The sequence below is a fragment of the Hyaena hyaena genome, unplaced genomic scaffold (genome assembly GCF_003009895.1).
Source record: "Hyaena hyaena isolate Hyena2069 unplaced genomic scaffold, ASM300989v1 scaffold_429, whole genome shotgun sequence".
Lineage (NCBI taxonomy): Eukaryota > Metazoa > Chordata > Mammalia > Carnivora > Hyaenidae > Hyaena > Hyaena hyaena.
In genome coordinates this window covers 1,176,271-1,188,931 of record NW_024081060.1, presented here as the reverse complement: position 1 = coordinate 1,188,931, position 12,661 = coordinate 1,176,271, and the positions used below count along the sequence as shown (strand labels likewise).

At 34.8% G+C, this 12,661-nt stretch overlaps 1 protein-coding gene across 4 annotated transcripts in view; it reads left to right on the top strand.

Annotated features, from left to right (window-relative positions):
• DENND1B (DENN domain containing 1B) overlaps positions 1 to 12,661 on the top strand; it is a 241,859-nt gene that overhangs the window by 106,073 nt on the left and 123,125 nt on the right. For all 4 annotated transcript variants that reach the window (XM_039252678.1, XM_039252682.1, XM_039252680.1 and 1 more), the window contains exons 6-7: positions 3,629 to 3,698; positions 11,855 to 11,935. In XM_039252678.1, the coding sequence (XP_039108609.1) occupies positions 3,629 to 3,698; positions 11,855 to 11,935 (151 nt within the window). The remainder of the gene's footprint in view (positions 1 to 3,628; positions 3,699 to 11,854; positions 11,936 to 12,661) is intronic.

The following is a 12,661-nucleotide window of genomic DNA, read 5'->3' as shown; positions in this document are numbered from 1 at the left end:
ACTCTGTCTCTCTCTCTCTCTCCTAGAAATAAATAAAAAACATAAAAAAAAAACTACCTATGATCCAGCAATTGCACTACTGGATATTTACCCAAAGAATACAAGAACAATAATTAAAAGGGATAATGAACCCCTGTGTTTATAGCAGCATTACTTACAATAGATATGGAAGCAGTTCAAGCGTCCGTTAATTGACTAATGAATAAAGAAGATGTGATATAAATATGTATATAATGGAATGTTACTCAACCATAAAGAGGAATGAAATCTTGCTATTTACAATGACATGGATGGACCTACAGAGTATAATGCTAAGTGAAATGAGTCAGTCAGAGAAAGACAAATACCACATGATTTCACTTATATGTGGAATTTAAGAACAAAACTAGTGGAAAAATAGAGATAGAGACAGAGAGAAAGAGACAAAGCAAATTATAGAGAACAATCTGATGTTACCAGAGGGGAGAATGGGGTGGAGATGGGTTAAATAAGTGATGGGGATTAAGGACGCACTTGTGATGAGCACAGAGTGATGTATGTAACTGGTGACTTTATTGTATACCTGAAACTAATAGAATGCTTTATGTGAACTGGAATTAAAATAAAAACTTAAAAGACAAGCATACAAAACAAAAAGAGTGTTAAGGTATTTTGTCTAGAAAAAGATTATCTTATTTTGTAATAACTTCTTTTTTTTTTATTTAAAAAAATTTTTTTAAATGTTTTATTTATTTCTAGGAGAGAGAGAGAGAGACAGCGTGAGCAGGGGAGGGTCAGAGAGAGAGGGAGTCACAGACGGGAACAGGCTCCAGGCTCTGAGCTGGCAGTCAGCACAGAGCCCGACGCGGGGCTCGAACCCACGAACCGTGAGATCATGACCTAAGCGAAAGTCGGACGCTCAACCGACTAAGCCACCCAGGCGCCCCTAATAACTTCTAATTATGATATATTTATGATCATTTTTATTTTTATAATGGACCAAGAAGGAAGAATTAGGGTTAAAAAGGTTTCACATTATTTAAGTAGGTGGAAATGACAATGTAAGGATTAACAGGTAGACATGCAGCCGTCTAAAATCAGTAAATTTTGCTTAATCTAAAAATTCTTGAGAGCAAGATAGAAACAGACCAGCATCCTCCTTGAATAGATTAGGTCTCATCTTATGTGAACATACAGATCTGAACTACATGACATATTGAAATTTTCCCAAGATAACACTTTCTTCAGGCCATTAAAAGTTGAAATATGAATATGAAATGCTTGCAAATGAAAGAAATGGCGCTGTATCCAAGGAGCTGTGGTGTGCCTTAGTAGAAGGACATTCTCCATGAAAATTATTTCCTTTGAGTTATAAAGAGTGTAGAAAATATGATGTGGTAATTTGCATGGTATTGAGATGATAATTTAAAAATAGTAAATTCTCTCTCTCTCTCTTCCTTCCTTCCCTCCTTCCCTCCCTCTCTCCTTCCTTCCTTCCTTCCTTCCTTCCTTCCTTCCTTCCTTCCTTCCTTCCTTCCTTCCTTCCTTTCTTTCTTTCTTTCTTTCTTTTTCTTTTTCTTTTTCTTTTTCTTTTTCTTTTTCTTTCTTTTTTTCGTGTGAGAGATACAGTAGAATAACCATCTAAGCACTCAAGTTAAAGAATTGAATAATTTAAATATGAAAGTTGAGAATACCTATACTAATGTCTGATTTTCAAGTTTCCCAAAGGCCGTAGTCTGGTTGTTCTGTAGGCCTTTTTGTACAGTTTATTCTTGTATTTAACTGTTCTTAGTGGGATTAGATTTCTTGTCTCCTATATCTTGGCGTTCCTCCTTTTTGCTTCACTGTCTCAAATTTGTTAAAGCCATCCTTTAGTAGTTTCTCAAAAATAATGCAAAGGAGGTAACTGAAAATGTTATCAGTCTAGTCCCACCTGTGACTGGTAGTTTCTCTGGGCAAAGAATTATAGGTTGCAAAAGGGTTTAACCTCTGAATTTTGAAGGCTTTATCTTCTCACTTTCTGGGATTGCCTGTTTGAGAGGCTCAGTGGCACTTTGAATTTAATTCCTTTGTATGTTACCTGTTTTGTCTTTTTGGAAATTCTTAAGGTGCTTTCTATCCCCTGTTGTGGAATTTCACTGTGATATCCTGGTATGGCTCATTTATTTTACTCTTCGCTCAGTGACTCCCTCATTCTGGACACCCATATCTAGGAGTTTTTCCAGTAACTTTTAAAAAAGAAAATGTCATTGCTGTTTTCCCTTTTTTCTTTTTTTTTTGGAACCCCTACTGTTAGTCAACTACATGATTGAATTGAGACTGATGCCCTGATATTTTAATGTTTACTCTCCTATTATCTCTGTATTCTAGTTGCCAACAGATATTTCTGATTTGGTTTCTAACCTTTCTATTGATTTTAATTATTTCATCTTTTGTATTTTGAATATCTAAGAGTTTTTTCTGTTGTCTAAATTTTTTTTCACTTCTTTTTAAAATTTCATTCTAATAGCATCTTGTTTTTTTATTCAGCTCCTAAGAATATTAGTTATAACTTTTTAGAGTTCTCATCTGTTGTTTGTATTGCCTGTGCTTACTTGGAATTCCTTTTATGTTTGTATTGATGTCTGTATTTCCTCAAGTGTCTAGTGGTTGGACTCATATTTAAGATAGAGGCACCAAACTGCATTAAAGATTTTTGTGCATGCAGTGGTGGGTTTCATTCCAAAAAAAAATAAGACCTCTGAAGGTTTTTTGTCTTCATTGAGAGATTTCTAGATCAGTGTTTCAGGATCCTATGATGGGGGGAGGTGTGCAAATATACTGGCTATTGGTCATTTTCCCTTCTGTTGGCACCTAGATTTTGGGGTTCTTTCTTTTGCTAAGCCAGTTATCATTCTTCATCTCCTTTCCGTCTTCACAAAACCATTTACCTGTGTTGCTCTCCATTACTTTTTTCTTCATTTCTCTTGTCCTCATTAATTTATACACCTTTTACTCATTTACTTGTCATTTTAGTGCCATTTTCAAAGGGCACAGAGATAAATGCACGCATCAGTGTGCTTGATTTAACTAGAAGTTGGTAGATATTTTAAAATATCATAGGCATCTTTGATATTATTAGTTATATTTATAATTATTATTTTAAAGAACTCTATAACAATTCTGCTGAATAAAGATACAATACTTAACTGTTCTTCTGTTATGACTTTAGGTCACTCTTGAATCAAAAAGCATCTTTCATAGCCATTAATAAATCAGATATTATATGAAAAATGCAGGTAGAAAGTTGTTTTTCTAAGCTTTATTCATTGGTTTTTAAATTTTAAATTTGTTTATATACAATATTTATATATATATAATGTTAGGATACAATTATGTGGTAAAAGCATCACACTGTTTTCTTTTAGAAAGTAGCCTGTTGTAATACTTTTTGAAAAAAAAAAATATTTGTTAATTGATACTTAACTGCACTGATGTTTCTGTGGTTTACCATTCTTCTACGTGAAAAGCATATATTAAACAAACCTTTGAATAGATTTTAAATATACTAATATCTTAATTTGTTAATAAGAAGTACAGGTTTTTTGTGCACAATTGAATACATATATACATATTTTTAAAGCTTTTTTTTTTTTTTTTTTAATTACAGTTACCTGCCATGGTTTGAAGTATATTACAAGCTTCTAAATACTCTGGCAGATTACTTGGCTAAGGAACTGGTAAGCTATGTTTTTCCTTATTTTTTATTATGTGGTAAAATATACATAACGTAAAGTTTACCATTTCAGTCATCTTTAACTGTACAGTTCTCTGTCATTAAGCACATTCACATTATTCTGTGTAGCCATCAGCATCCTCATCTCTAGAACTTTTCTGTCTTCCCAAACTGGAACCCTGTGCCCCATTGAACAACAACTTTCCTTTCTCCTTCCCTGAACTCCTGGCAACAATCATTGTATTTTCTGTCTTCATGAATTTGACTGTGTACTTCACATAAGTAGAATCGTACAGTATTTGTTCTGTCACCGGCTTACTGGACTCAGCATATTTTCAAAGTTCATCCATATTGTAGCATGTGTCAGAATTTCTTTCCTTGTTGCAGCTCAATAAGATTTCATTATATGTGCACACCACATTTTGTTGAGTGGTTCATCTGGAGATGAACACTTGGGTTGCTTCCACCTTTTGGCTGTTGGTGAACAGCACTCTTAGGAACATGAGTGTACAAATATCTGTGTGAGTCACTGTATTCAGTTCTTTTGAATATATACGCAGAAATAGAATGGCTGAATAATAAAGTATAACAGCCGAATAAGATGGTAGTTCTATGTTTGGTTTTTGAGGGGCTATCAAAACACTTTTCACATGGTGTCACTATTTTACGTTCCCACTAGCAGTGTGCAAGGTTCCAGTTTCCCTACATTCTCCCAACACTTGCTATTTTCTGTTTTGTTTTTGTTTTATTGAAGTATTATTTACAGACAACCTTTATTTCAGGTGTACAGCGTAACGACTTTATGTCTGTGTACATTGTGGAATAGCATCACAATAACTCTAGTTGCCATCTGTTACTATACAGAGTTACAGATCTGTGTGTGTGCATGTGTGCATGTGTGTGTGTGTATGTGTGTGTGTGTGTATGATGGGAACTTTAAGATTAACTTAGCATCTTTCAGGTTTGCAATATAATATTATCGATTATGGTTACCATGGTGTACACTATATGCCCTTGACAATTTTGTAAGTGGAAGTTATTACCTACTGATCCCTTCACCCATTTCACTCATCCCATCAACCCTTTCCCCTCCAGCAACCATCAACTGAATTTGTTCTCTGTATCTATGAGTTTTTTTTGTCTATTTGCTTTGTTTCTTAGATTCTGAATATAAGTCAAATCATATGGTATCTGTCTTTCTCTGATTTATTTCACCCTAAGGATCCATTTGTGTTGTCACCATTGGAGAGATTTTGTTCTTTTTTATGGCTGAGGAGTATTCCAGTGTGTGTGTGTGTGTGTGTGTGTGTGTGTGTGTACAGTGCCTCTTTATCCATGTATCCATTAATGGACACTTAATTTGTTTCCATATCTTGACTATTGTAAATAATGCTGCAGTGAACATAGTGGTGCATATATCTTTTCAAATTAGTGTTCTTGTGTTCTTCAGCTAAAGACCCAGAGGTGGAGTTGCTGGATCATAGTTCTTTTTTTAATTTTTGAACCTCCAAACTGTTTTCCATAGTGGCTGCACCAGTTTACATTTCTGTCAATAGTGTACGAGGGTTCCCTTTTCTCCACATCCTTGCCTATACTTCTTATTTTTTGTCCTTTTCACAAGAAAAGGTATTAGGGTTTTTATGGGTATTAGGTGATAATTCATTGTACTTTTGATTTGCATTTCTCTGATGGTTAGTGATGTTGAGCATCTTTTCATGTATCTGTTGGCCACCTGTATGTGTTCTTTGGAAAAATGACTGTTCAGATCTTCTGCCCATTTTTAAAATCATTGCCTATTTTTTGTATTGAGTTGTATGAGTTCTTTATATATTCTAGATATAAATCTTTATTGGATACATGATTTGCAAATATATTCTATTCAGTATATTGCCTTTTTATTTTGTTGATGGTTTCCTTCACTATGCTTCTAAGTTTGATGTAGTCTCACTTTTTGCCTTCCTTCCTGCCTTCCTGCCTTCTCTCCCCGCCTCCCCCCCCCCCCCCCCCGCCACTGACTTTGGAATCAGATCCGGAAAAATATCACCAAGACCAATGTCAAGGAGCTTATTGTGTATGTTTTCTTCTAGGAATTTTACAGTTTCTGCTCTTACATTCAAATCTTTAAACAATTGTGAGTTAATTTTTGTGTATGGTATAAGATAGTGGTCTAGTTTCATTCTTCTGCACTGTGTAGTTTTCCCAACATCATCTATTAAAGAGATTGTCTTTTATCTGTATTCTTGCATTCTTTGTCATAAATTAGTTGACAATGTATGTGTGGGCTCTCTGTTCTGTTCCACAGATTTTTGGTCTGTTTTTGTGCCAGTAACACTGTTTTGATTTCTATCGATTGATCGATCTATCTAATCTATCTATCTATCTATCTACCTATCTATCATCTATCTATCATCTATCTATCTCTAATCTATATCTAATCTATATCTATATAGATCTATCTTTATTTGAGAACTCTCTTTTTTTTCCCTTGTAAGTCTAGCTAAAGGTTTGTCAATTTTGTTTCTATCTTTACAGAATCAATTCATTGATCTTTTCCCTTGCCTTTTTAGACCCTATTTCATTTATTTGTGCTCTGAACTTTATTATTTCCTTCCTTCTACTAAATTGGGGCTTCATTTGTTCTTTTTTTAGTTTTTTTAGGTGCAGTGTTAGATTTTGTACTTGATGTTTCTCATGCTATTGAGGTAGGCCTATATGACTATAAATTTTAGAATTACTTTGCTGTATCCTATAGATTTTGGTGGGTTGTATTTTCATTTGTCTGAAGGTATTTTTTTATTCCTTTTTTGATATCTTTGTTGAGCCATTGTTGTTCAGTAGCATGTTGTTTAATCTCCACGTATTTGTGATTTTTCTAGCTTTCTAATTTTCTTCTTATAGTTGATATCTAGATTCTTACCATTGTTGTGCCCCATTTGCGAGTCCCCAGAGACCATCAAGGAGCCGACACCGATGCAAGTACAAAAGGGTCTTTATTACAAGCTCGAGCAGGGGCTCACCTGCCTACCGGTGTCGTGGCAGCAAGGTGAAGCCCTGAACAATAGCAAACAGGGTTTTTAAGGAGTAAGGTGTGGGGGTGTTACAGTGCACATGTTGTATGTATACCATCATCACATAAGCACCAATTACAATTGTACAGCACCCATGGTAACAGTTTTGACCATTCAGTATCTGTGAGGTGTTCATTACTTTTGGTGGGACCCAATCATGACTTTTGAGAATCCTTTGAAAATGACCAATTATGAGGTGAGTTCAAAGGGCCCACGTCGGGTTCAGGCAACTGGTGAGAAATTGGCTAGTTTGTATCTGCAGTTCCCAGCCTTGACTTAGACCATAGGAATGTTTTTTTGATTAGCTGAACTGAGGGTGGTCCGAGGATGGCTTTAGCCTTGAACAGTCTGAGGCTTTTCCTGGAACTGGGACTGGGGCTACATGCAGCCCGAGGTTGCTCTTAATGGAGGACTTAATTTTTGGCTCTTCATCATTGTGGTTGGAAAATCTGTTTGGTATGATTTCCATTTTCTTGAATTTATTGAGACTTGTTTTATAGCTTAACACATGATGTATCCTGAAGATTGTTTCATGTACATTTCATGTACATTTGAATATATATATATATACACATATATATATACACACGCGCGCGTACACTCATATATATAATTTGTATGTATGTGTATATATATATATTTTCCAGCTTCCTGGCTTGGATGATCTATTATTTGATGTAACTGTGGTATTAACATCTCCTGTTATTATTGTATTCCTATCAATTTCTCCCTTTACAAATATTATATCTTCTTACTGGATTGACCCCTTTGTCACTGCATAATGCCCATCTTTATCTTTTATTACATTCTTTGTTTCAAAGTCTATTTTGTCTGGTATAAGTGTAGCTACCATACTTTCATTTGGTTTCCTTTTGCATGAAAGATTTTTTTCTATTCCTTCACTTCCAGTCCAGTCTATGTTCTCACATATGATGTGTCTCTTGTAGGATTTATATAGCTGCATGCTTTGATTCCTTTCTCATTTCCTTTTGTGAACCTACTATAAAGTTTTGCTTTGCAGTTACCATGAAGCTTACATATAAGTTTATATATTTAATAGCCTATTTTAAGTTGATAGCAACTTAAGTTTGAATGCATTTTAAAACTCTACATATTTACCCTCTCCCCATAAAAATATGCTTTATGGCTTTCATATCAAATTTAAATCTTTTTATTTGTATATCCCTTAACTAATTATTGTAGTTATAGTTATTTCCACCACTTTTGCCTTTTAACCTTCATACCAGCTTTCTAAGTATTTAACCTACTATTTTTACTATGTATTTACTTTACCAATCAGATTTTTACTCTCATATTTTTCTTATTAATTATTACGCTTTCTATTCAGCTTAGGAATCTAACATTTCTTATAGGGCAAGTTTAGTGGTGATGAATTCTTTTAGCTTTTGTTTGTCTGGAAAGCTCTTTATCTCTCCAATTTTGAATGATAAACTTGCAAGGTAAAGTATTTTTGGTTGGACGTTTTTGTTTTTTGTTTTTGTTTTTCCGCAGCACTTCAAATGTATCCTGCCATTCCCTTTGGCCTGCAGAGTTTCTGCTGAGAAATCTGCTAATAGAATTGTGGGGGTTCCTTTGCAACATGTTGTTTTCTCTTGCTGCTCTTAAGAATCTCTAGCTCTTAATGTTTTAATTATGTTTGTGTCTCTTTAGGTTCACCTTATTTGGAAGTCTCTGGGCTTCCTGGGTCTGGATATCTCTTTTCTTTTGCAGGTTAGGGCCATTTTCAGCTGTATTTTTTCAATTAAGTTTTTTGCCCACTTTTATCTTTCTGGGACCCCTATAATGTGGATGTTATTCTCCTTGATATTGTCCACAGTTCTTTTAAGCTATCTGTACTTTAAAACAATTTTTTAAATGTTTATTTATTTTTGAGAGAGACAAGAGACAGAGACAGAGAAACAGAGTGTGAGCAGAGGAGGAGCAGAGAGAGACAGAGGCACAGAATCCGAAGCAGGCTCCAGGCTCTTGAGCTGTTAGCACAGAGCCTGATATGGGGCTCGAACCCACAAATGCAAGATCATGACCTGAACCAAAGTTGGGCGCTTAGCTGACTGAGCCACCCAGGTGCTCCAAACTATCTTTACTTTTTAAAATTAGTTTTCTTTTTGCTGATTTGTTTGGGTGAGTTCCACTTCCCTGTCTTCTAGATCATTGATTTAGTCTGCTGTTGAACCCCTCTAGTGCATTTTTCAGTTCAGTTATTATATCTGTGACTTCTGTCTGTTACTTTCTTATATTTTATATCTTTTTAATGTTCTTACTGTGTTCATCCATTCTTCATTTCAGTGAGTATCATCATGACCATTATTTTGAAGTCTTTATCAGGTAAATTACTCATTGCCACTTCTTGTAGGTTTCTTTCTGATGTTTTATCTTGTTCTTTCATTTGGAGTATATTCCTTTTTCCTCATTTTGTTCAGCTTTCTATGTTAGTTTCTACACACTAGGCTTAACAGCCATCTCTCTCATCCTAGAAAGAGTGACCTTGTGTAAATGAACCTTATCATTGCTCTAGCTCTTGGTTGTCTCTAGAACCTTTGTGATTGTCTGAGCAGCCTGATGCATTATTGATAGGTTCTAGTTTTTAAGATAGTGCCACATTCTCTGAATATTCCAGAGGGAGGGATCTAACGGCCTCTAGTTTCAGACTGATTGGAAGCTAGACCATCAGGCAGCAGCTTTCAAGGTAAATAAATATATTATTTTTGAGGGACATGAGTCAGAAAGCCTGCTTGTCTCCAGGCCAGTCAATCTTGAGGTGTATGTACCCTTGGTGACCAGTGGCAAAAATTGTAATTTCCTACAAGTGTATGGACTCTTTTCTGGGAGGTATCAGTGCACTGTAACAAGTCCACGGGAGAGTGCAAAGATGACGTCCCCTGGTCTGTGTGCAGTGAGAGTACTTCCATAGCTTCTAGATGTGTGGTATCCTGAACTGTGCCCCTCAGTTGAAGCGCCAGGATAAGTAAATAGGAAGACTGGGGGTGTGTTTCCTTCTGCTGTCTCTACAGTGCCCTGGGGGTGGTAGCCTGCCAAGAACAGTCTCTTCTCTTGTTTCAGACTTGTGGTGCCCAGAAACACCGTTGTTCCTGGCCGAGTGCTCAAGGGGCACCCTCTGTGTCGGCTGTGCTTTCGCACCGGCTCTGGTGGGGCTGAAGGATGGTGCAGGGGCAGGACATGCCCACCAGCACGAGGAAGGTAGAGGGAGGGTGCAAAAATGGCACCCACCAGCACCTCCATCCTTGGAGAGAGTTTGAATAAGCTCCTCCCACCTTTGCAGATGCTTTAAGATTAACAAATGAATCTTTGTCATGTATGTCTAGGTGCTCTCTATCCTGCTACTTTTCAGCTTGGTCCTGAGGCCAATTAATTATAGCAAAAGAAACTCAAAACTAGAATTCTGTGTCACAATTATTTCCTGTTCATTGTTTTTGTGGGTGTACATGTGAAACCAGAATTCTGTTAGTCATCCTGATTTTGAGTACTTTTATTTTTTATTTTTCATTTGTTTAATCTTTATTTTTGAAAGAGAGAGAGATAGAGTGTGAGCAGGGGAGAGGCAAAGAGAGAGGGAGAACAGAATCTGAAGCAGGGTTCAGCCTCTGAGCTGTCAGCACAGAGCCCGATGCAGGGCTTGAACCCACAAGCTCTGAGATCATGACCTGAGCCGAAGTCAGATGCTTAACTGACTGCACCACTTGGGTGCCCCTGAATAATTTACTTTTAGAAACTATTATTATTAAATTAGCACTTATGTACCTGTACTATGCCCTTCTCTATGAGACCATCAGTAATACTGGAATATATAAAAGAAAATACTGTGAGCAAATTCATATAATTTAGTGTTCTGAAAAGAGGGACTAAGGGATACCATATTTGTAATCTTGATCGAGGAAAATACATTGTAGTTCACAGAAGTAAATCCATAACTGTAACATTTTTTCTTTTTATTTCTAATCCAGTGCCACAGGCTATGGAGGTTGATATTTAGATTTTATAATTGAAGTTACCCTTACCTGATCAATATCAGGCAAGTTTAAAGTAATTTTGAAAGCTAGGCTTTACAAAAACTTTATTAGCCATAGGAATTTTGTTTATAACGGGATTAATAGCATCCAGAATATTTTGTGGATATATTTCATTGTTTAAATGGTCAAGAGATAAATTCTATAGTCTTTTCTCTTAAAGTCATTCTAAAGAGAATTCCATTAGGCAGTTTTGTGTGGACACTTCGCAAACACTTACAGAAATCGACATTATTAAGTTTTGATAAGTTAAAAGATAAATTGTGAGAGGTTATGTGCCTCATATCCAAATTCCTTAAAATTAATTATTACCTTTTATGAATAATTGGTACATTGCCCCCACCTACACATTTTAAGAGAGGATAAAACTCATGTATTTAAAAGCTACCTTCATATATTTATTCCTAGATTTATATGTATTATTGAGAAAACATGAATGTACATATCAAGATGCATTGTTATTGTATACATCCTATAGGGTGGATGTATTTTATATATATGTAAATATATATATATATATGTTATATAATATTAATCCCATTTATTGTGGGTCAAATAGTGACTAGTTGTTTAGAAAAGACCTATTTAGAGTAACCTGTATGTTGTATCTTAGTACAATGATCATACTAAATTGTATCTATTCCTTAAAAATTAGGTTTAAGATTTTAAAATTAAAAGTGATCTGGTAAAAAGTTGTATTGTTATTTTTATTCAATCCCACTGTTCTTGGATTTAATAATTTAAATGATTTCCTCTATAGATAGCATCAGTGTATTTTATAATAATGAAGTTTTGCGAAATACAGATTTATACTAAATGGAAATATTGCTATTATTCTTTATGGATAAAGTTATTTGATTATCTTTTCAATATTTATTAAATTTAAATATTTCAATTTCAGTTATTTGAAACATTCTTGTGGAAAGCAGTTGTGTGAAACATGTCTAATATGAGAAGACACAGTACATGATTTTACTTGATAGTTTTAATTTTACTTGCTTAGTATATATTTCCTTTATAAAATGTACTTTTTAATTTTACTCTAGGAGAATGATTTGAATGAAACTCTCAAATCACTGTATAACCACCCAGTACCAAAGGCAAACACTCCTGTCAGTTTGAGTGTGGTAAGTATTCCGTTATTAATTTTTTTTTTCTTGAGTCAACAGTTTCTCATTTAGGAACATGTGTGCCTTTAAGAAACTCTGCTACCAGGAAATTTTAATTGTAGTGATGGCATTACTATATGGTGATATTGGGACTTTTTGATATCCTCCAGCTATTATAATATATGTTGGATGTATATTTTTGTAGTTGTTAAGTCACAGATTTTTTTTTGTTATGCATTAGAAGTAACCAAATCTTTGAGAATATTTTGTGAGGCACATTGATTTTTGGGTGAAACCTATTCATAATAGGAAATACATACACACGCACAATACCCCTCATAAAATGAAAACAGTATATAAATAAGAATAGGCACTATATACTATAACTAACTCTATGATAAAAATTCTGGGTGAAGAGTTTTTTCTTATTTCCCTACACTGCAACACATCTTCTAGTAAAATCACCAAACAGTGAAAATGTGATTGAAGTTTGCCAGTCAGCAAGCCCATGGTGGTATAGATTATCTACTACTGAAACTTTTAGCGAACACAGTCATATTTTGGGAGATTTTGTAAATGGTCAAAGTTAATTATCACAAATGTGGATATTTTCATTAATATTTGGAATCCAAATAAAGTGTTAATATTAATTTACACCCCTTTTCGTTCCTCCAATATAATAATAATAATGTGATTTATAAGGAAGAAAAAGTACATAATGATGCAAGAGAAATTGAAAGAAAA